Genomic DNA, 24,308 nt, shown 5'->3' with positions numbered 1-24,308 from the left:
ATGGTTTGGACAGCCCGCTCCGCTTGACCGTTAGATGTGGGTTTAAAAGGGGCAGACCTGACGTGCTTGATGCCATTACGGGTCATAAATTCGTGGAACTCCGAACTGGTGAAACACGATCCGTTGTCGCTGACAAGGATATCGGGCAGGCCGTGGATGGGGAACATGACCCGGAGGCTTTTAATAGTGGCTGTAGACGTGCTGGATGATGTGATTATGCATTAAATCCATTTGGAGTAAACGTCTACTTTCACGAAAAAAATGTTGCCGAGAAAGAGGCCGGCAAAGTCTATGTGGATCCTTGACAACAGTTTGGATGGCCATGACCACAGACTCAACGGAGCCTCCACAGGTGCATTACTCAGTTGCATGCAAGTGTTACACTGAGGCACGCATGACTCCAAGTCCGAATAAATGCCGGGCCATCAAACGTGAGACCTGGCAATAGCCTTCATGACAATGCCTGGGTGGGTACTGTGTATGTTGCGTATCTGTAAAGCATGCACTCCCATGTTCCGCCACCAGGGAATGAATCCTCTGAAGTCCCAAGGGATCCCAGCATCCCTTGGGAGCACTGTATATAAGCCGCCCCTAACTCTGGAGTGTCTTAATAAAGACTGTGGTTACTGTTACTTTAACCTCCCTGTGTACAGCCTCATCTGTGTTAGGAACACAATAACTGGCGATGAGGATACGAATCCAATGCAAAGATGCAGCAAACTGTGGGCATCCTGGAGAAGTTCTCGGAGGGTGAGGATTGGGAAGCCTATGTCGAGCGGCTAGACCAGTACTTTGTAGCCGACGAGCTGGACGGAGAAGGAAGCGCTGCAAAAAGGAGAGCGGTCCTCCTCACGGTCTGCGGGGCACCGACCTACAGCCTCATGAAGAATCTTCTGGCTCCGGTGAAACCCACAGATAAGTCGTATGAGGAGCTGTGTACACTGGTTCGGGAGCATCTTAACCCGAGGGAGAGCGTGCTGATGTCGAGGTATCGGTTCTACACATACCAGCGATCTGAAGGTCAGGAAGTGGCGAGCTACGTCGCCGAGCTAAGGTGACTTGCAGGACAATGTGAGTTTGATGGCTACCTGGAGCAGATGCTCAGACATTTTTGTACTGGGCATTGGCCACGAGACCATCCTACGAAAACTTTTGACTGTAGGGACATCGACCCTCAGTAAGGCCATTGTGATAGCACAGGCGTTTATGTCCACCAGTGATAACACCAAACAAATCTCTCAGCACACAAGTGCTAGCAATTTCAAAAATTAACTGGAACTGTTTGCGAGCAGAAATGTACAGGGCAGAAACCATGAGTCTGCAACTGCCAGCAGGCCTCGGGTGACCCAGATGACTGAGTCCGCAACAAAGGATGAATGCAAGGCAATTCACACCTTGACGTTGTGGAGGCTTCCATTCGGCCTATTCATGCCGCTTCAAAGGGTTTGTTTGCAAGAGCTGTGGAACAATGGGGCACCTCCACCAAGCTTGCAGATCGTGGCAGAGGACAATTGGTCCATGGTGGATCAAAGCAATTTCGAGCCTCAGAGAGAGGAAGCAGATGCTGAAGTACACGGGGTGCACACATTTTCGACGAAATGTCCACCTATAATGCTAAGTGTAAAATTGAATGGCTTATCTGTAGCCATGGAACTGGACACTGGCGCTAGTCAATCCATCATGCTTAAAAAGATGTTTGAGAGACTGTGGTGCGACAAGGCACTTAGACCAGCTCTGAGCCCCATCCACACGAAAGTGAGAACATACACCAAAGAGCTCATCACTGTCTTGGGCAGCGCCATGGTCAATGTCACCTACGAGGGCATGGTGCACGAACTACCACTCTGGATTGTGCCAGGCGATGGCCCCACACTGCTTGGAAGGAGCTGGCTGGGCAAAATCCGCTGGAACTGGGATGACATCCGAGCGCTATCACATGTTGATGAGGCCTCATGTACCCAGGTTCTAAACAAATTTCCTTTCCTTTTTGAGCCGGGCACGACCCATTCACCACAAGGCACGAGCGGTACCTCACATGATGAGGGAGAGTGGAAATCTAGCTGGACAGACTGCAACACAAGGGCATCATCTCCCCAGTGGAATTCAGCGAGTGGGCCAGCCCGATTGTTCCAATACTCAAAAGTGATGGCACGGTCAGGATTTGCGGCGATTATAAAGTAACTATTAATTGTTTCTCGCTACAGGACCAATACCCGCTACCTAAGGCAGGCGACCTATTTGCGACGCTGGCAGGAGGCAAGACGTTCACCAAGCTCGACCTGACTTCAGCCTACATGACGCAGGAGCTGGAGGAGTCTTCGAAGGGCCTCACCTGCATCAACACGCACAAGGGACTGTTCATCTATAACAGATGCCCATTTGGAATTCGGTCGGCTGCAGCGATCTTCCAGAGAAACATGGAGAGCCTACTCAAGTCGGTACCATGCACGGTGATTTTTCAGGACGACATATTGGTCACGGGTTGGGACACTGTCAAGCACCTACAAAACCTGGAGGAGGTCCTCCAGTGACTGGATCGCGTAGAGCTGCGGCTGAAGAGGTCGAAATGCGTCTTCATGGCAACAGAAGTGGAGTTTTTGGGGAGAAATATTGCGGCGGACGGCATTCGGCCCACAAGCGCCAAGACAGAGGCTATCAGGAACACGCCCAGGCCACATAAAATCACGGAGCTGCGGTCGTTCCTAGGACTCCTCAACTATTTTGGTAACTTCCTACCGGGGTTAAGCACCCTCTTAGAGCCCCTACATGTGTTATTGCGTAAAGGTGAGAACGGGTATGGGGGAAAAAAAACAAGTAATTGCTTTTGAGAAAGCCAGAAACATTTTATGCTCCAACAAGCTGCTTGTATTGTATAACCCGTGTAAAAGTCGTCGTAGGGAGTCGGGTGTATATTACAACAAGCTAACATTGCGGGGAAGTTGCAACCTGTCGTCTTTGCCTCCAGGAGCTCGTCTACAGCATGAGAAGGCCTACAGCATGATTGAGAAAGAGGCATTAGCGTGTATGTTCAGGGTAAAGAAAATGCATCAGTACCTGTTTGGCCTCAAATTTGTACTGGAAACCGATCACAAGCCCCTCATATTCCTGTTCGCTGAAAACAAGGGGATAAATACTAATGCCTCAGCCCGCATACAAAGGTGGGCACTCGCGCTATCAGCATGTAACTATACCATCCGCCACAGGCCAGGCACCGAGAACTGTGCGGATGCTCTCAGTCGGCTAACATTGCCCACCATGGGGGTGGAAATGGCGCAGCCTGCAAACTTGTTGATGGTGGCGCAGCCCGCAGACTTGTTGATAGTCATGGAAGCATTTGTAAATGATAAATCACCTGTCACGGCCCGCCAGATTAGGACTTGGACCAGCCAAGATCCTCTGCTGTCCCAGTAAAAAAACTGTGTACTGCATGGGAGCTGGGCCAGCATCCTCGTTGAAATGCAAGAGCTAATCAAGCCGTTCCAGCGGCGAAAGGATGAGCTGTCCATTCAGGCAGACTGCCTGTTGTGGGGTAACCGTGTAGTGCTACCCAAAAAGGGCAGGGCAACGTTCATCTCGGGTCTCCACAGCACACACCCAGGTATAGTAATGATGAAAGTGATAGCCAGATCCCACGTGTGGTGGCCCGGTATCGACTCTGACTTAGGGTCCTGTGTACGGCAATGCAGCGTGTGTGCTCAGTTGAGCAACGTGCCCAGAGAGGCACCACTAAGTTTGTGGTCCTGGCCTTCCAGACCATGGTTGAGGATCCATGTCGACTATGCGGGCCCGTTTCTCAGTAAAATGTTCCTGATGGTGGTGGATGCTTTTTCAAAATGGATTGAATGTGAAATAATGTCGGGAAGCACCGCCACCACCACCATTGAAAGCCTGAGGACCATGTTTTCCCCCCACGGCCTGCCTGACATACTGGTCAGTGACAACGGGCTATGTTTCACCAGTGTCGAATTTAAAGAATTCATGACCTGCAATGGGATCAAACATATCACCTCGGCCCCATTTAAACCAGCCTCCAATGGGCAGGCAGAGCGGGCAGTACAATCAATCAAACAGAGTCTTAAACGAGTCACAGAAGGCTCACTCCAAACCCGCCTGTCCCGAGTACTGCTCAGCTACCGCACGAGACCCCACTTGCTCACAAAGGTGCCCCCGGCTGAGCTACTCATGAAAAGGACACTTAAAACCAGACTCTCACTGGTTCACCCCAACCTGCATGATCAGGTAGAGAGCAGGCGGCAGCAACAAAATGTAAATGATGGTCGCGCCATTGTGTCATGGGAAATTGATCTGAATGACCCTGTGTATGTGCTAATCTATGGACATAATCCCAGGTGGATCACAGGCACAGTGATAGCTAAAGAAGGGAGTAGGGTGTTTGTAGTCAAACTAGACAATGGACAAATTTGCAGAAAGCACCTGGACCAAATGAGGCTGCGGTTCACAGACTGCCCTGAACAACTCACAGCAGATACCACCTTTCTCGAGCCCACAACACACACCCAAAGATCAACGACACCACCCCGGATCAGGAAATCGAACCCATCACACCCAACAGCCCAGCAAGGCCAGGCTCACCCAGCAGCCCTGCAGGGCCAACAACACGCCAGCCCAGCGAGGGAACACCAGAACAGACATTTATACCGAGGCGGTCCACCAGGCAAGAAAGGCTCCCGACTACCTCACCTTGTTAATAGTTTTCACTTTGACTTTGGGGGGGGGGGGAGGAGTGATGTTGTGTATCTGTAAAGCATGCACTCCCATGTTCTGCCACCAGGGAACGCATCCCCTGAAATCCCAAGGGATCCCAGCATCCCTTGGGAGCACTGTATATAAGCCGGTCCCTAAGGCCTGTTCCTCACTCTGGAGTGTCTTAATAAAGACTGAGGTCACTGATACTTTAACCTCCCTGTGTGCAGTCTCATCTGTGTTAGGAACACAATAGCGTAAATCTTGAACAAAAGTTTCCCTGCCTTTTTATGGCATAACAACACAATTACCCCATAACAGACTGAATAAACAATTCATCTTTGTGGTGGCTATAAGGCTTAATTTCATCCTGCATTTCCGTGAGAATGGCAGACCGATTTCCATTTAGGACATATCTTTTTACGTTTGACAGTACAGGATCCTGGCTGGTCCAGGTCCTAATTTGGCGAGCTGTGACGGGTGACCCCTCGCTCTCAAAGGCATCCATAACCAGCAGCAAGTCTGCGGGCTGCGGCATTTCCACCCCAGTTGTGGGCAATGGTAGCCGGCTAAATGCATCAGCACAGTTTTCAGTGCCTCATCTGTGGCGGATGACATAATCATAAGCAGATAATGTCAGTGCCCATCTTTGGATGCGGGACGAGGCATTGGTGTTTATATCTTTGCTCTCAGAAAACAATTAAATGAGCGGCTTGTAGTCTGTTTCAAGCTCAAACCGAAGCCCAAACAGGTATTAGTGCATTTTCCTAACCCCATATACGCATGCTAAAGCCTCTTTCTCTACCATACTATCGACTCTTTCAGCCTTAGACAGACTTTTGGATGCGTATGTAACTGGTTAGAGTTTGCCTGATACATTGGCTTGCTGAAGCACACAACCGACCACATATGATGAGGTGTCGCAAGCCAGCACTAACCGCTTACATAGGTCATAGTGTACCATTAATTTATTGCAACATAGCAGGTTCCTGACCTTCTCAAAGGCTCTGTCTTGAGATTTGCCCCAAACCCAGTCGTTATCCTTTCTCAGCAACATGTGCAAGGGCTCTAGCAATGTGCTCAAACTAGGTAGAAAGTTATCGAAATAGTTGAGAAGACCCAGGAACGAACGCAGCTCCGTCACATTCTGGGGCCTGGGTGCATTCTTGATGGCCTCTGTCTTTGAATCTGTTGGCCTGATGCCGTCTGCTGCAATCTTTCTCCCCAGAAATTCGACTTCTGGTGCCATGAAAACGCACTTGGAGCATTCTAACCTGAGTTCCACTCTGTCCAGACAGTAGAACCTCTTCCAGGTCGTCGCGACCGGTGATCAGGATGTCATCTTGAAACATGACGGTTCTCGGGACGGACTTCAGCAAACTCTCCATGTTTCTCTGAACTGTGGCTACTGCCGAGCGAATTCCGAAAGGGCACCTGTGGTATATAAACAGCCCTTTGTGTGTGTTGATGCACGTCAGTTTTATCGAAGATTCGACCAGCTCCTGTGGCATGTAAGTGGAGGTCAGGTCCAATTTAGTGAACGACTTCCCCCCCTGCTAGCGTTGCAAACAGGTCGTCAGCCTTGGGTAACGGGTACTGATCCTTACCTTGTAGTCACCGCAGATCCTGACCGTGCCATCACTTTTCAACAACTGGACAATTGGACTGGCCCATTCGCTGAACTCGACTGGTGATATGATTCCTTCCCATTGAAGTCTGTCCAGTTTGATCTCAACCTTCTCCCTCATCATTTACAAAACCGTCCGAGCCTTGTGATTGGTCTTGCATCCGGGTCTAGGTGGATCTGCACCTTGGCTCCCTTGAAGTTGCCGATGCCTGGTTCGAACAACGAGGGAAACTTGCTCAGCGCTTGAGCACACGAAGCGTCATCCACTGATGATAAGGCTTTGATATTATTCCAGTTCCATTTAATTTTCTCAGGCCAACTCCTGCCGAACAACATTGGGCCATTGCTTGGAATGATCCACAACGATAAATCATGCACAGTTCCATCGCAAGATATCTTTACTGCCGCGCTGCCAATGACTGGTATGAGTTCTTTGTTGCAGGTACGCAGCTTCGCACTGATTGGGCTCAGTTTGGGTCTTTTTGCCTTCGTGTCCCACAGCTTTTCGAAAGCCCTCTGGCTCATTATTGACTGAATCGCACCCAGGTCCAATTCCATGGATACTGGAACCCCATTTAATTTAACTCTCAGCCTTATCGGAGGACTTTTGGTAAAAGAATGTACCCCATACACTACTTTGTCCTGTATCTCGGGTTGAGTTGCCTGTGCCACTTGATCCACGCTGGATCGATCATCCTCAGCCACGTGGTGTGTCGCAGCACGCTTGCTCGGTTGCGGACACATTCGCTGAAGGTGCTCCATTGTTGCACAGCCTTTGCACACGTATTGCTTGAATCGGCACTGATGGGCCCGATGGTAGCCCCCGCAACGCCAACAAGGTGAGATTTGATTCACTCCCAATGGTGGACTTTGAGCAGTTACAGGTCGTACGAACGCGGATGAGTAGGCCCAGCCATGTGCAGCTCTGCCTGACGACGATATTATTTTATGCACAGTAATTGCCAGTGAGTTTCGATGCTGGGAAGATATCTTTTTCGAGTTTTCGTCTGTGGAAATGCATGCCTGGGCGATCGTGATGGCCCTGCTCAGATCTAGAGATTCAGTAGCCAGCAGCTTTCGAACGATGAACTCTTGGCCAATGCCAAGCACGAAAAAGTCCTGCAGCATTTCCTCCAACCCAGCGAGACGTCTCAGGTTGGCGACAAATTCCGCCATGTCCTGGCCCTTGGAGCGATTGTGCGTATAGAAACGATACCTCGCCATGATGATGCTTTCCGTCAGTTTAAAGTGGTTCCAAACCAGCGTACACAATTCAGCGTATGTCTTATCCATTGGTTGAGACGGTGAGAGTAGATTCTTGATAAGGCCATAAATTTTTGACCCACAAATGGTGAGCAGAACCCCCCTGCGCTTAATTGCGTTATTGGTTCCATCCAATCCTTTGGCTACGAAGTGCTGGTCGAGGTGATCAGTGAAATCCTCCCAGTCTTCCCCTTCCATGAATCTCTCAAATTCCAACAGACATGGTTGCGCGAAAATTCATATTTTTAACTCGTCGCCAATTGTTAAGTATCGAATAACTCCACGAGGCTAAGTACGGTGAGCAAGTTCAGGCATGATCTTACTCCAGTTTATTTATTCTCAAAGTGAGGATTCAACATGGCTGCCAACATTATATACACGGCTTGTACGTGTCTGCCATTAGGACTCCGACAGTCGCGCCCTTCGGTGGCAGGTAAAGCCCAGTTAACATAAATAACAGAAACGCTACAAGGACACCCTGAAAGCCTCCATGATAAAGTGCAACATCCCCACTGACACCTGGGAGTCCCTGCCCAAAGACCGCCCTAAATGGAGGAAGTGCATCCGGGAGGACATTGAGCTCCTCGAGTCTCATCGCTGAGAGCATGCAGAAATCAAGCGCAGGCAGCGGAAAGAGTGTGCAGCAAACCAGCCCCACCCACCCCTTCCCTCAACGACTATCTGTCCCACCTGTGACAGAGTTTGTGGTTCTCGTATTGGACTGTTCAGCCACCTAAGGACTCATGTTAAGAGTGGAAGCAAGTCTTCCTCGATTCCGAGGGACTGTCGATGATGAGTGTGTGTGTGTGCGTGCACGCGTGTGTGCACGTACATATGGTTGTGTGTGTGTGCGAGTAAGTGTATGTGTGTGAGTGTGTGTGCGGGTGAGTGAGTGTGTATGTGTGTGTGTGTGTGTGTGTGTGTGTGTGAGAGTGTGTGAGTGTGTGCGGTGTGTGAGTGCGTTTTTGATCCTGAATGTGGTGCACCGGCAGAACGTGACCCTACTCAGCCTCCCTCATTGCCCTGAAGCTCCCCCGATTGCTCAGATGGTTATCAACCAGTTGGGCCATACAGAGCAGAGGGTCCCAAGGTTCATTCCCGATCCGTGGTGAGCCAGCTGGTATCGTCCAGGGCAGAGACTGGTGCTACAATTGGCATTCGTGTCCTTGGAAGTTAGGAAGGAGAAAACCAGCCACGATTCTCCCTCCTGTTGCTGAAATGTGTGTGACAGGGTGTCAGGGTCGGGCTCAGCTGTGATTCCTCCAATGATTAAAAAGCCTACAAACGTTAGGCTGGCATATAACAGAAATTGCCATTTGGGAAAGGTACCCAGTGGTGCTCATGAAACTGGCCCAGAGGAGGGGAGAAGTTGGGAAAAGTTGGGCAGAAGAGACAGATTGGGGGTGGGAGGTTGGTTCTGTGAGAGTGGGGACATACCCTGGGGGAGGTTCCACCACCAAGTCAGGCATTCCAGGGGCTGTCCCAGTTTTCTGTGTAGCCACGATCTCGGGGTCCAGAATAAAGAGCTCGTCTTGAGCCACTTCTGTCACAAAGTGGAGATGCTCCTGAGGACAAAAGTACAATTGTTGATATCTTAAAATACTTTAACAATCAAAAAACAATTATTAATAATTACACATTCTACCTTTTTATAGTATATTTAATTATTAACAGTCAGTATTAATGACATTCTATTGTTTATTGGAGTGTACTTAATTATTGAGAATTGATCATTGACAATTGCATCCTGTACTTAATTAATAATTCATTACAAACTGTACTTCACATATGACTGCACTATAATGAATGGAGATTGAATTTACTCAATCATTCCACTGAATCCTGCCAGAATATTTCAGGACAAGCATATGCCAGGTCCCAACATAGTTTCTGTCTTAACCACTAACCCTGGAAGTGAATGCCACAGCTTTGTAACTCTCTGCATTATCTAAATTACATGGAATTACATTGAGGCAACAGCACAGAAACCTCATTCGGCCCAACTGTTCCATGCCGGTGTTTATGGTCCCATTCAAATGACCTCTCTCCACCCTGCCCCCGTATACCTCTAATCCATTCTCCCTAATCTCGCACCAAGGCTCCTCTTAAATAAAAAAAGAAAGCCTTGCATTTATATAGCGCCTTTCACGAACACCGGATGTCCCAAATGTCCGTTGCAGCCACTGACGTACTTTTTGGAGTGTAGTCACTGTTGCGATGTAGGACATGCAGCAGCCAATTTGCGCACAGCAAGCTCCCACAAACAGCACTGTGGTAATGACCAGAATGCTATGTGCTTCAACCACTCCATGTGGCAGCGAGTTCCACATTCACAATGTAAAGAGATTGATCCTAAATTCTTTCTTTGATCTGTTACTGACTATCTTATATTTATGCCCCTTTGTTTTGGACTTGCCCACAGTGGAAAGACTTTCTCTACATCCACCTATTGAACCCCTTCATAATTATAAAGACCTCAATAGGTCTCCTCTTAGTCTTCACTTTTTTAGAGAAAAGAGCCCCAGTCTGCTCAACCTTTGCTGGTAGCTGCATCCTCTCCGTTCCGGTATCATCCTTGTAAATATTTCCTGCACTTTCGCCAGTGCTTCAACATTATTTTTTTGATATGGAGACAATCTTCATATTGATTGGACAAATCAAATTGGCAAAGGTAGCCTTGAAGAAGAGTTCATAGAATGTATTCAGGATGGCTTCTTAGAACAATACATTGTGGAACCAACCAGGGAGCAGGCTATTTTAGATCTGGTAATGTGAAATGAGATAGGATTAATTAATGATCTTATAGTAAAGGATCCTCTAGGGAACAGTGATCATAGCATGTTAGAATTTCAAATTCAGTTTGAGGGTGAGAAACGTGGGTCTCAAACTAGTGCCCTGAACTTAAATAAAGGTAATTATAAAGATATGAAGACAGAGTTGGCTAAAGTGGACTGGGAAACTAGATTAAAGGGTAAGACGGTAGATAAGCAGTGGCAGACATTTAAGGAGATATTTCATAACTTTCAGCAAAGATATATTACAGTGAGAAAGAAAGACTCTCAGAGAAGGATGTACCATCCCTGGCTAACCAAGGAAGTAAAGGAAAGTATCAAATTGAAAACAAAGGCATACAATGTTGCGCAGATTAGAGGTAGGCCAAAAGATTAGGAATTTTTTTAGCAATCAGCAAAGGATGATTAAAAAAACTAATAGAGAAGATAGATTATGAGAGTAAATGAGAAAGAAATATAAAAACAGATAGGAAGAGCTTCTACAGGTATATAAAAAGGAAGAGAGTAGCTAAAGTAAACATTGGTCCTTTAGAGGATGATACTGGGGAATTAATAATGGGGAACAGGGAAATGGCAGAAACTTTGAACAAATATTTTGCATTGGTCTTCATATTAGAAGCCATTAAAATTACTCCAATAATAAATAATCAAGGGGCTATAGGGAGGGGGGAACTTAAAACAAACACTATCACGAGAGAAAATGTACTAGGCAAACTAATGGGACTAAAGGTGGACAAGTCCCCTGGACCTGATGGCCTGCATCCTAAATCTTAAAGGAAGTGACTCCAGAGATAGTGGATGCATTGGATTCTGGAGAGGTCCCAGCGATTGGAAAACCACAAATGTAACGCTCCTATTTAAGAAAGGAGGGAGACAGAAAGCAGGAAACTATAGACCAGTTAGCCTAACATTTGTCATTAGGAAAATGCTGGAGTCCATTATTAAAATGCTGGAGTCCATTATTAAAGAAGTAGTAGCAGGGCCTTGGTGAGACCACACCTGGAGTATTGTGTGCAGTTTTGGTCTCCTAATCTGAGGAAGGACATTCTTGCTATTGAGGAAGTGCAGCGAAGGTTCACCAGACTGATTCCCGGGATGGCAGGACTGACATATGAGGAGAGACTATATTCACTGGAATTTAGAAGAATGAGAGGGGATCTCAGAGAATCATATAAAATTCTGACGGGATTTAGGTTAGATGCAGGAAGAATGTTCCCGATGTTGGGGAAGTCCAGAACCAGGGGTCACAGTCTAAGGATAAGGGGTAAGCCATTTAGGACTGAGATGAGGAGAAACTTTTTCACCCAGAGAATTGTGAACCTATGGAATTCTCTACCACAGAAAGTTGTTGAATCCAGTTCGTTGGATATATTCAAGAGTTAGATGTGGCCCTTACGGCCAAAGGGATCAGGGGATATGGAGAGAAGGCAGGAGTGGGGTACTGAGGTTGCATGATCAGCCATAATCATATTGAATGGTGGTGCAGGCTCGAAGGGCTGAATGGCCTGTTTCTGCACCTATTTTCTATGTTTCTATAATACAGTCAAGCAGAGTCAGCATAGTTTTATGAAAGAGAAATTATGTTTGACAAACTTGCCAGAGTTCTTTGAGGATGTAACAAGCAGAGTGGATAACGGGGAACCAGTAAATGTAGTGTATTTGGATTTCCAGAAGGCATTTGATAAGATGCCACATAAAAGGTTCCTGTAGAAGATAAGAGCTCACGGGTTTGGGGATAATATATTAGCATGGATAGAGGATTGGCTAACTAACAGAAAACAGAGTCAGGATAAATGGGTCATTTTCAGGTTGGCAAATTGTAACAGGAATCAGTGCTGGGTCCTCGATTATTTACAATCTATATTAATGACTTGGATGAAGGGACCAAGTGTAATGTAGCCAAATTTGCTGATGATACAAAGATAGTTGGGAAAGCAAGTTGTGAGGAGGACACAAAGAATCTTCAACGGGATATAGACAGGCTAAGTGAGTGGGCAAAAATTTGGCAGATGGAGTATAATGTGGGAAAATGTGAGATTATCCACTTTGGTAGGAAAAGCAAATTATTATTTAAATGGAGAGAGATTACAAAATGCTGTGGTACAGAGGGATCGGGGGGTCCTTGTACATGAAACACAAAAAGTTAGTATGCAGGTACAGCAAGAAATTAGAAAGACAAATCAAATTAAATGTTGCCCTTTATTGCAAGGGGGATAGAGTATAAAAGCAGAGAAGTCCTGCTCTAATTGTACAGCATATTGGTGAGACCAAACCTGGAGTAATCTGTACAGTTTTGGTCTCATTTAAGGAAGAATATACTTGCATTGGAGGCAGTTCAGAGAAGGTTTGCTAGTTTGATTCCTGAGATGAAGGGGTTGTCTTATGAAGAAAGTTTGAGTAGGTTGGGCCTATATTCAGTGGAATTTAGAAGAATGAGAGGTGATCTTACTGAAACATAAAAGAATATGAGGGGGCTTGACAGGATAGATGCAGAGAGGAGGAGAATATAGAACCAGGGAACATAGTTTTAGAATAAGGGGCCGCCCATTTAAAACGGAAATAAGGAGGAATTCCTTCTCTGAGGGTTGTAAATATGTGGAATTCTCTGCCCCAGAGAGCTGTGGAGGCTGGGTCATTGAATATATTTAAGGTGGAGATCGACAGATTTTTGAGCGATAAGGGAGTAAAGGGTTATGGGGAGCGGGCAGGGAAGTGGAGTTGAGCCCAAGATCAGATCAGCCATGATATTATTGAATGGCGGAGCAGGCTCGAGGGGCCAAATGGCCTAATCCTGCTCCTATTTCTTATGCTGTTATGTTCTTATTAGTACTCTTATTAGTGTAAAGAAGTTTCTGCTGCTTCTGTTCTAAATCTATCATATTTAATCTAGTATCTATGGCCCCTCTTTCTAGACTCCTCAACTACTGGAAACAATTGGGTGTACAGTTTCTGCTCAGTTGTGTTGTTTTTTTTGGAACAATTCGGCCGGTATCAGCATAACTGGTGCAGAAAATCGCGGAATTTCAAGCACAAATTACGTTCAGCGCAAATCGAGTTTCTGCGATCTTTTGCGCTGGTTTTAATAACCATGGCGAGTTTCCGATAATTGTGCTCATTTTCAGGTCTTTGAGGAGGCTCCAAAAATTAAGCATGAACTTTTGGGCACAAAGGCATGTTTCAAAAGGTTCTGAGTGTCATTTATTTTAATTTACTAAGGAACTGACCACTGTATCCCAATATAACTGGCAAATGGTCCTAGGTAGTTTTTAAAAGTCATTTTAGTCATTTAAAATCTGGTTACTCACATGTGGTGGACTGACACTGTGATTTTAAAAGGCTTATTTTTTTGTGATAAAACCATTTCCAGCTGTATTCATCAAACTGCACCTAGTTACCACTTTTAAATACATCAAGAAATATTTTTTAAGCAGTATTTTAAAATTACATTTGAAAACGCTGCCCGATTGCGCTGATGCATAACAGATTTTGCTTTGGCGATATGTAAATGGGTTGAGTGGAAACTCAAGAAAAATAAACACTTCTCAAAACAGGTGAAATTTTGGGTGCAATTTGAGCCGGATTTCCGATTGTGCCCAAAGCAGAAACTCCACCCCTCTATTTTATTGGAACCTGTCCTATCTTTTTAAACACTTCTCGCATATTGTCCCATAAGCTGCATTTTTCTGATTCCAGTCATAGTACATACGCAGCTTAGAAACCAACTGCAGTTCACTTCCCTGTATCAAGATGCCTTCGAGACGGAGCAGGAGCAGTTCTTGACTGGGGCAGAGATCACGTCATTTTGAAGTGTGTTTATAGATAAGACTTGGGGAATGAAATTGCCCTGCGCCCTGATTGGGTGTGTTAAAATTCCGGGGCGGGACTTTTAGCGCCCGGTGCGGAGGTCCCGCCCCCGCCGCGGAAATGCCCTTACCGCCCCTGAAAGGAAGCGGAGCGCAACCTCCCACGCGCCACTCCGTTTGGGGGCAGTTCCCGGGGCGCTTCTGGGATGAGGACCTGCTGGGGCCGCCATCGTCGAGAGTCAAAAGATGGCGGCCCTCGGCGCTGCCACCCTCCCCTTTAAGTACCGCCACAAAAGCGGATGTCAACCAGCCTCACAATATCCCCCGCAGTGCAGAAAGGGGTCAGCACTGGGTGGCGAGGGGTCGCCGCGCACAGTGATGACATCATCGCTGGCTGCGCGCCCCCCCGGCGGCAATAATGGGGCTATAAAAAGGGGCAATTTCACCCCCTTGGTTTGTGTGATCTCCTGGACTGGTATCGATTGGCTGAGGGGGTAAGAGAGGATTTTCCAGAAATTTGTTTTCCTTATTGGCCCTGTTTTTTTTTTTGGCCTCTCTCTTACATGGTTGAGGGGGTGAGGGGATGAGGGGGTGGCGTCGGAAGTCATGATGTTTTACCCCTCATGGTGTTTGGTGCATGCCTGCTGGATCAGCAGATCTTTTCCTGTCCGTCAGTATTGTAAGCTTGTATTCCTATTCCAATACAATGTCTGTTGTGAATATCGAACTCTGTTATATGACTGTGGCTGATGTGCTACTTCATCTTCTGCTGGGAGTTAAAGTAAGGTCTGATGTCATGCTCTACTTTCGAAGACTGAAGTGAGATCTTATGGAGTCACTGGGTAAGTCCAGCAGCTAAAAGCCATTACCAGACAGAGACCACTAGTTGCTTCTTGAGCATTTTACTGAATGTTTACCTCTATCTCCAGGCAAGGACAGACACTTGGGAAGGTGTAAGACTTAACTGTCTGAGTTATCTATGATATAAGTGTAATGGAGCTCCCCCTAGTGGACTACTACGCCACCTAGTGGATTACTGAGATAATGCAACTACTGATGCAAATACAATAAAGGGTCATGTGACAAAGTCACATGATAGGTTATCTATAACGCAGCCATCTTGTGCAGTGCGCTTGTTAGTGATGTTGAAAGAATATATCACATTGGTAATGTAGGTGGGATAATCGGATTCCCTAGCTGAAACTTTTGTTGCTGGATAATCCAGCCAATCGACAGAGAGACTTTGAGAGGTTTTTTGTTTTGCAGAACAGCTAAAAATTCAAGGTAAATTTTAAGCACACTTGGCTGAACTGAAGAGTCAAGATGGCTGCACCTATGGGAATAATAGGGCACTTGTGTGAGTTCCATTGTGACCAAAAGGCTTTTGGAGCATATGTGGAGTGGCTAGAAATGTTTGTCACTGCGAATAGTATTGTCGAAGCCCCCGATGATGAAAACTGTAACCGGGTGGTGTTAGAGAGGAAACAAGATATTTTTTTGACTGAAACAGGGCCTGAAGAAGCTACTCAGGAGAACAAATCCCTGTGGTAGGACATATCACCATACCAGTGAAATTCAAGGATCAGTTTCAGTGCTAGTCTCTCATAGTTGTACAAATACTTTGCTTCTGTCTTCACGAAGGAAGACACAAATAATCTTTCGGAAATACTGCATGGATTTATGAAAGGAGGAGGAACTGAAGGAAATCCTTATTAGTCAGGAAATTGTGTTGGGGAAATTGACGGGATTGAAAGCCGATAAATCCCAGGGGTCTGATAGTCTGCATCCCAGAGTACTTAAGGAAATGGCCCTAGAAATAGTGGATGCATTGGTTATCATTTTCCAACAGTCTATCAACTCTGGATCAGTTCCTATGGACTGGAGGGTAGCGAATGTAACACCACTTTTTAAGGAAAGAGGGATAGAGAAAATGGGTAATTATAGACCGGTTAGCCTGACATCAGTAGTGGGTAAAATGTTGGAATCAATTATTAAAGATGAAATAGCAGAGCATTTGGAAAGCAGTGACAGGATAGGTCCAAGTCAGCATGGATTTATGAAGGGGAAATGGTGCTTGACAAATCTTCCAGAATTTTTTGAGGATGTAACTAGTAGAGTGGACAAGGGAGAACCAGTGGATGTGGTGTATTTAGACTTTCAAAAGGCTTTTGACAAGGTCCCACACAAGAGATTAGTGTGCAAAATTAAAGCACATGGTATTGAGGGTAATGTACTAACGTGGATAGAGAACTGGTTGGCAGACAGGAAGCAGAGAGTCGGGATAAATGGGTCCTTTTCAGAATGGCAGGCAGTGACTAGTCGGGTGCCGCAGGGCTCAGTGCTGGGACCCCAGCTATTTACAATACACATTAATGATTTAGGTGAAAGAATTGAGTGTAATATCTCCAAGTTTGCAGATGACACTAAGCTGGGTGGCGGTGTGAGCTGTGAGGAAGATGCTAAGAGGCTGCAGGGTGACTTGGACAGGTTAGGTGAGTGGGCAAACACATGGCAGATGCAGTATAATGTGGATAAATGTGAGGTGGCAAAAACACGAAGGCAGAATATTATCTGAATGGCGGCAGATTAGGAAAAGGGGAGATGCAACGAGACCTCGGTGTCATGGTACATTGAAAGTTGGCATGCAGGTACAGCAGGCGGTGAAGAAGGCAAATGGTATGTTGGCCTTCATAGCTAGGGGATTTGAGTATAGGAGCAGGGAGGTCTTACTGCAGTTGTACAGGGCCTTGGTGAGGCCTCACCTGGAATATTGTGGTCAGTTTTGGTCTCCTAATCTGAGGAAGGATGTTCTTGCTATTGAGGGAGATATATAAAACGGAAAAGAGTGACTAAAGTAAATGTTGGTCCCTTAGAAGATGAGAAGGGGATTTACTAATGGGAAATGTGGAAATGGCTGAGACCTTAAACAATTATTTTGCTTCGGTCTTCACAATGGAAGACACAAAAACCATGCCAAAAATTGCTGTTCATGGGAATGTGGGAAGGGAGGACCTTGAGACAATCACTATCACTAGGGGGGTAGTGCTGGACAGGCTAATGGGACTCAAGGTAGACAAGTCCCCTGGTCCTGATGAAATGCATCCTAGGGTAATAAAAGAGATGGCGGAAGTTATAGCAGATGCATTCGTTATAATCTACCAAAATTCTCTGGACTCTGGGGTGGTACCAGCGGATTGGAAAGCAGCTAATGTAACACCTCTGTTTAAAAAAGGAGGCAGACAAAAGGTAGGTAACTATAGGCCGGTTAGTTTAACATCTGTAGTGGGGAAAATGCTTGAAGCTATCATTAAGGAAGAAATAGCGAGACATCTAGATAGGAATAGTGTAATCAAGCAGACGCAACATGGATTCATGAAGGGGAAATCATGTTTAACTAATTTAGTGGAATTCTTTGAGGATATAACGAGCATGGTGGATGGAGGTGTACCGATGGATGTGGTGTATTTAGATTTCCAAAAAGCATTCGATAAGGTGCCACACAAAAGGTTACTGCAGAAGATAAAGGTACGCGGAGTCAGAGGAAATGTATTAGCATGGATAGAGAATTGGCTAGCAGAGAGTCGGGATTAAATGGGTCCTTTTCGGGTTGGAAATCGGTGGTTAGTGGTGTGCCACAGGGATCGGTGCTGGGACCACAACTGTTTACAATATACATAGATGACCTGGAAGAGGGGACAGAGTGTAGTGCAACAAAATTTGCAGATGACACAAAGATTAGTGCAAAAGCGGGTTGTGTAAAGGACAGAGAGAGGCTGCAAAGAGATTTAGATAGGTTAAGCGAATGGGCTAAGGTTTGGCAGATGGAATACAATGTTGGAAAATGTGAGTTCATCCACTTTGGGGGAAAAAAAAAAACAGTAAAAGGGAATATTATTTGAATGGAGAGAAATTACAACATGCTGCAGTGCAGCGGGACCTGGGGGTCCTTGTGCATGAATCCCAAAAAGTTAGTTCGCAGGTGCAGCAGGTAATCAGGAAGGCAAATGGAATGTTGGCCTTTTCATTGCGAGAGGGATGGAGTACAAAAGCAGGGAGGTCCTGCTGCAACTGTATAGGGTATAGGTGAGGCCGCACCTGGAGTACTGCGTGCAGTTTTGGTCACCTTTCTTAAGGAAGGATATACTAGCTTTGGAGGGGGTACAGAGACGATTCACTAGGCTGATTCCGGAGATGAGGGGGTTACCTTATGATGATAGATTGAGTAGACTGGGTCTTTACTCATTGGAGTTCAGAACGATGAGGGTGAATCTTATAGAAACATTTAAAATAATGAAAGGGATAGACAAGATAGAGGCAGAGAGGTTGTTTCCACTGGTTGGGGAGACTAGAACTAGGGGGCACAGCCTCAAAATACGGGGGGGCCAATTTAAAACTGAGTTGAGAAGGAATTTCTTCTCTCAGAGGGTTGTGAATCTGTGGAATTCTCTGCCCAAGGAAGCAGTTGAGGCTAGCTCATTGAATGTATTCAAATCACAGATAGATAGATTTTTAACCAATAAGGGAATTAAGGGTTTCGGGGAGCGGGCAGGTAAGTGGAGCTGAGTCCACGGCCAAATCAGCCATGATCTTGTTGAATGGTGGAGCAGGCTCGAGGGGCTAGATGGCCTACTCCTGTTCCTAATTCTTATGTTCTTATGTTCTTATGCAGCGAAGGTTCACCAGACTGATTCCCAGGATGACAGGACTGATATATGAGGAGAGACTGGATCGACTGGGCCTTTATTGACTGGAGTTTAGAAGGATGAGAGGGGATCTTATAGAAACATATAAAATTCTGATTGGACTGGGCAGGTTAGATGCAGGAAGGATGTTTTCGATGTTGGGGAAGTCCATAACCAAGGGACACAGTCTAAGGATAAGGGGTAAGCCATTTAGGACCGAGATGAGGAGAAACTTCTTCACTCAGAGAGTTGTTAACCTGTGGAATTCCCTGCCACAGAGAGTTGTTGATGCCAGTTCATTGGATATATTCAAGAAAGAGTTAGATATGGCCCTTATGGCTAAAGGGATCAAGGAGTTATAGAGAGAAAGCAGGAAAGGGGTACTGAGGTAAATGATCAGCCATGATCTTATTGAATGGCGCTGCAGGCTCAAGGGGCCGAATGGCCTACTCCTGCACCTATTTTCTATGTTTCTATGTTTCTATAGTAGTGGCAGGAGACAAGCCTGCCTTGATAGGTAGAAATTGGTTGGGATCACTGAAGCTGGATTGAAATGAGATTTTTCGTATGGAAATGAAATTTGCATCAAAAGATGATGTCAGCAAGCAAACAGGCAGTCCAATCCAAGACTTCAAGGCAAGTGTCAGAGTGCAGAATAATGCGAGACCAGTTTGCTGCAAGCCACGTCCCATACCAAACGCACTCGAGGAGAAAGTTGAGCAAGAACTCAAAAGACTAGAAACTGAGAACATTATCTCTAAGGTAGAAGTCGTATTCTATTTTTCATACATTGATGAACTGCCAGTCACAGGTGAAGATATTGGTAGAGCAACCATACATGACCCAGTGATGTCAAAGGTGTATGATTACACAGCAAATGGATGGCCAAACCAGGTATCAGAGGAAGATAGTCATCCATACTTCGTTCGAAGGAATGAATTATCAGTGGATAAAGATTGTATCATGTGGGGTGCAAGAGTGGTTATTCCATATAAATTCAGGTACAACTTGTTAGATCTTCATGACCAGCACCTGGGAATGTGCTTGACCAAGAGTTTTGCACGCAGTTATTTATGGTGGCCAGATTTAGATAAAAATATAGAATACATCGTGAGTTAGTGTACAACATGTCAATTGGTAAGCAAGAAACTACCATCAGTACCATTACAGCCATGGAAATGGCCTCCCAGGGCGTGGCAAAGGTTACATGTAGATTTTGCTGAGGTAGAAGGACAACAATTGTTCATTGTGATTGATCGTCATTTGAAATGAGTAACAAGTAAAACAATAGACAATTTTCAAAGATTGTTTTCTTTATATGGCCTCCCAAAAGAAATTGTATCTGATAATGGGCCACAATTTTGTTCAGAAGAATTTGCACAGCTCATGAGCAGAAAAGGTGTGAAACATACCAAGGTTACACCATATCACACTGCTTCAAATGTTGCAGCAGAGTGCATAGTACAAATTGTAAAACGTGCCCTCATCAAGCAAATGTTTGATGCAAATACAAAGAAATGGCAGTTGTCGTTGGACCACAAATTGGCAAATTTTCTAATTCCTTATCGTAATACTCTTCATACAACTTTTGGTAGAACATCAGCAGAGTTGTTTTTTCAAACAACAGCCAAGAACCAGGTGTTCGTTGTTAAAGCCAAACTTGGCAGTCAGTCGAAGATAAACAAGATAGAATGAGAGTCATGATAGAGGTCGAGTAAGAGAGAAAAGTGTGAAATTGAATCAGAAGATGAGAGTGAAGAACCATCATCATAAATTGTTAAAATGGTTACCAGGAAGAGTAGTGAAGATATGTGGTCCTCGCACATATTTGGTCAAGATGTTTGATCATGGACAGATTAGATTTGTTCACATTGATCATATTTTACCTACAGATGTGGCAGGAGTTGAAAGTTGGAATGATTCGATTATTTCTGATGAGTCAGATAGTCTTGTTACAATTAGAGTACCAGTAACAAATCCTACATTAGATGTACTAGAAACAAGGCCATGAGAAAGTCAGAATTTAATCTGAGTCTGAGTCATACAGACAAACAGTCTGAAGTAGAGAGTCAAAATGTAGATCAAGGGTTGCCCTTGGAGAAAAACTCTCCTCAGGCTCAGCCGAGAATGAGTAAGTTCTACCACAAGTTTGGAAAGTTCTGTTCAAGAGCAAAGGTATCCTCCTCAAAACAGAAAACCAGTAGTTAAGTTTGATATGTAAATATGGAAAAGTAAGTCCATATCTTTTGTGTATAACCATGCAAGTTATGTATAATGATTATTTTGTTATGATTACGTCTTCATTAAGGAGGGAGAAGTGTAATAGAGCACTCCCAGTGGACTACTGCTTCACCTAGTGGACTACTGTGGTAATGCAACTACTGATGTAAATGTGATAAAGGGTCATGTGACAAAGTCACATGATGACAGGTTTTCTGTATTGGAGCCATCTTGTAGAGTGTGTTTGTTTGTAAGGATATATCACAATCATCCCAAACAATCTAGGATCAGAAGATTGCAAAAGTACCAAAAATGTAACAGTTGTGGCAGCTGACAGTAAGATTCATAGAGCTGATACAGACAGACATCTAGCAAAACTAAAAAGTGAATATTAACACCTTACGTCAACAAAATCTTAAAGAGATCGACAAGGGTTTGAGTTACCTTGCGTAACTGCCAAGCGAAAGCAAGAGAATGAGAGTTACTGTTAGAGCTTTAAGATAAGAAAGAAAGGTACAAAAATAGATTGCAGAGAGAGAGATAAATACGAAGAGATGGAGCTACACTCAGACAAGGCCACCGGGAAGGAGAAGGGCTGATAGTCTGGTCGAGAAAGATGCGCACAGTGAGTTTGGTTGGTGAGGGTGCAGATCATTCAGCCCATAGTTCGACTGGGATTAATTCAGGTAAATCTAATTTCATTCCAAATATCATTGGGAGACAATATTATTTTGATTTGAGCTTTTGAATTATTAGCAAATCACCCATAAGTGGAGCAAAGATGTTTGACTGAACAGTTTATCCCTTCACTTAATGATAAATCACTGGTGGTGTTTCCTAGTCTAAATCTGATGGACAGCATGAAACTGTAGAATGTGTTATAAACATGTTTGTTCATCCTTAGACCTCGAGGAAGACAGCCAGAAAGAATATCATCTCTGATCCTCCAGTGCGTCCTCCGATGAATGATGAGACCTAATTTTGCTGGTGATGAGCGGCCACAGATTGAACACTGGATCCTGGATACACCAGGTGGGGATCTTGGTTTATTAAGCGAGACTTCCTCAGCTGGCGTTTCCATTCAGTATCAGCAATGTGACGGGCCTCACAGCAGGAGGTGCCTTCGTGGATTGTTTCTCACCAGGCTTTCTTATCTCGAGCAAGCTGTTCCCACTTATGGACGTCTGTTTCAGACTAGCTTTTAAGCAGTCATCATATTGATGTGCACCACGAAAGGACTTCCTGGTTGTTTATGCTCCATAAAGATCATCTTCAGGATCCGTTCATTATTCACAAATACTGAAGGATTACCTGACACTGGATGTATCCCAGCATTGGTATGGTCACACCTAGGGCAGGGCAATCAACACTTAGGGATTAGCATGTTCCACGCTTGTGGTCTTGCTGGGTCAGTCATAAGAACATAAGAACACAAGAATTAGGAACAGGAGTAGGCCATCTAGCCCCTCGAGCCTGCTCTGCCATTCAACAAGATCATGGCTGATCTGGCCGTGGACTCAGCTCCACTTACCCGCCCGCTCCCCGTAACCCTTAATTCCCTTATTGGTTGAAAATCTATCTATCTGTCGATGCACTATTGGCTGAGGTCCAGCTAGAGGACCACGTCACTGGGAGAAAGAGGAGTCAGAATGCCGATACTGGGACTATTCGAGGTTTTGCTGAGGATTGATCTGAATGAAGGGAGCATTATGCCTAACTTCACCAAGGAGCAAAAAGATATAATTGGGACTCGAAGTTTGGTAAAGGTTGAAGAGCCAAGCTGGTCCAAAACAGGTGTAGCGCCGGCCATAGCTGGTAGCTCAGCTGGTGCAACATCTGAGGCAACACCCAGGTCTCAAGGTGAGTCGACTCCTGCTGCCACAGAGATGCCAAGACACAAAAAATTACGTGGGGAAGTCCAAACGACCAAAATTCCTGCAAAAAGCAATCAACCCACAGAACTCGAGTACCTAAGACCCCAAAGTTAACAGAATAGACTGACCCTGCAATAGAAGTAGTTGGGGCATCAGGGACATGCAGGATAGTTATGAGATCAAACTTCGGGTCCCACTGTGCCGATCCATACCTGTTGAGGGACAGGAACTGGAAAAGTTCAGAAAGATTCTGGTACGGCAAGCACACCGAAAATATTTACTAAGGGTAGGTCATAATATGGGGTACTGAAGTTGCATGTTCAGCCATGAACTCATTGAATGGCGGTGCAGGCTCGAAGGGCCAAATGGCCTACTCCTGAACCTATTTTCTATGTTTCTATGTTTCTATACCGAATGCAGGACCTCATCAGCAACAATAACAACTTGAATTTCTGCATGCGCCTGCAATGTAAGGATGTCACTGGGCACGTCAGAGATGGGTGAAGGAAATGGAAATTGACATTGAACCAGGAAGAGAAAGATTTGGAGAGGTGACGGACAGCTTGGCTGGGGGGGATGGGTTTTCAGATTTTATTTGAAGGTAGAGAGAGAGAGAGAGAGAGAGAGAGAGAGAGAGAGAAAGAAAGAGAGTTGGAAAGGTTGGTCCAGGGAGGGAGTTCCAGAGTGTAGAATCAAGGCGGATGAAGGTTCTGACACCAATAGTGGGTTGAAGGGAGGAGGGATTGAATAGAAGGCTGGAATCAGAGGAACTGAAGGGATTATAGAGCACGAGGAACCCACAGAGGTAGGATATGGTAAGGTCAAGGAATGATTTATAGATGAGGCTAATGATATTACATTTCATGCCTTAGTGGATGGGAAGCCAGTGAAGGTCGGTGAGGATGAAGTGGATGGTGGGATTGATTGACGAATTGGGCATAGTACAGGACAGGATACAAGCGTCAGAGTTTTGGACAAGTTGGGTTTATGGAGGGAGGAGGATTTGAAGCCGGCAAGACGGGCATGGGAGTTGTAGAGTGAGGAAAGAAAGCACCAAAGACAGGTCGTTACACTTTTAGTGGCTAATTATCTAACGTGTGACCAATATCAACACATGGGTAAAGCAGGAAACTGCAGCAAAGCTCCAATGAATCTCCTACCTATTACCAATGTACTTTTCTGAAGAATGGGCATAACATAATAGGTCCCATGTCCGACGGGGGTCAGTCAAGGAAATGGTGCACATTAACCATGGCACACTAGGAGTCTAGGTATCCAGATGCAGTAGCTTTTGCGTCCTTGGATACAGACTTTGTGACTGCCACATTGCTATAAATGTTCAA

The 24,308-nt window shown here is 45.4% G+C and overlaps 1 protein-coding gene across 1 annotated transcript in view; it reads right to left on the bottom strand.

The window, feature by feature from the left end:
• dgki (diacylglycerol kinase, iota) overlaps window positions 1-24,308 on the bottom strand; it is a 273,169-nt gene that overhangs the window by 100,225 nt on the left and 148,636 nt on the right. Inside the window, 1 exon segment of the mRNA XM_070901690.1 lies at window positions 9,032-9,159. Coding sequence (XP_070757791.1) covers window positions 9,032-9,159 — 128 coding nt within the window.

The sequence above is a fragment of the Pristiophorus japonicus genome, chromosome 15 (assembly GCF_044704955.1).
Source record: "Pristiophorus japonicus isolate sPriJap1 chromosome 15, sPriJap1.hap1, whole genome shotgun sequence".
Classification (NCBI taxonomy): domain Eukaryota; kingdom Metazoa; phylum Chordata; class Chondrichthyes; family Pristiophoridae; genus Pristiophorus; species Pristiophorus japonicus.
Note: the sequence above shows the minus strand (reverse complement) of the source record. Positions and strands in the feature narration are given on the sequence as shown.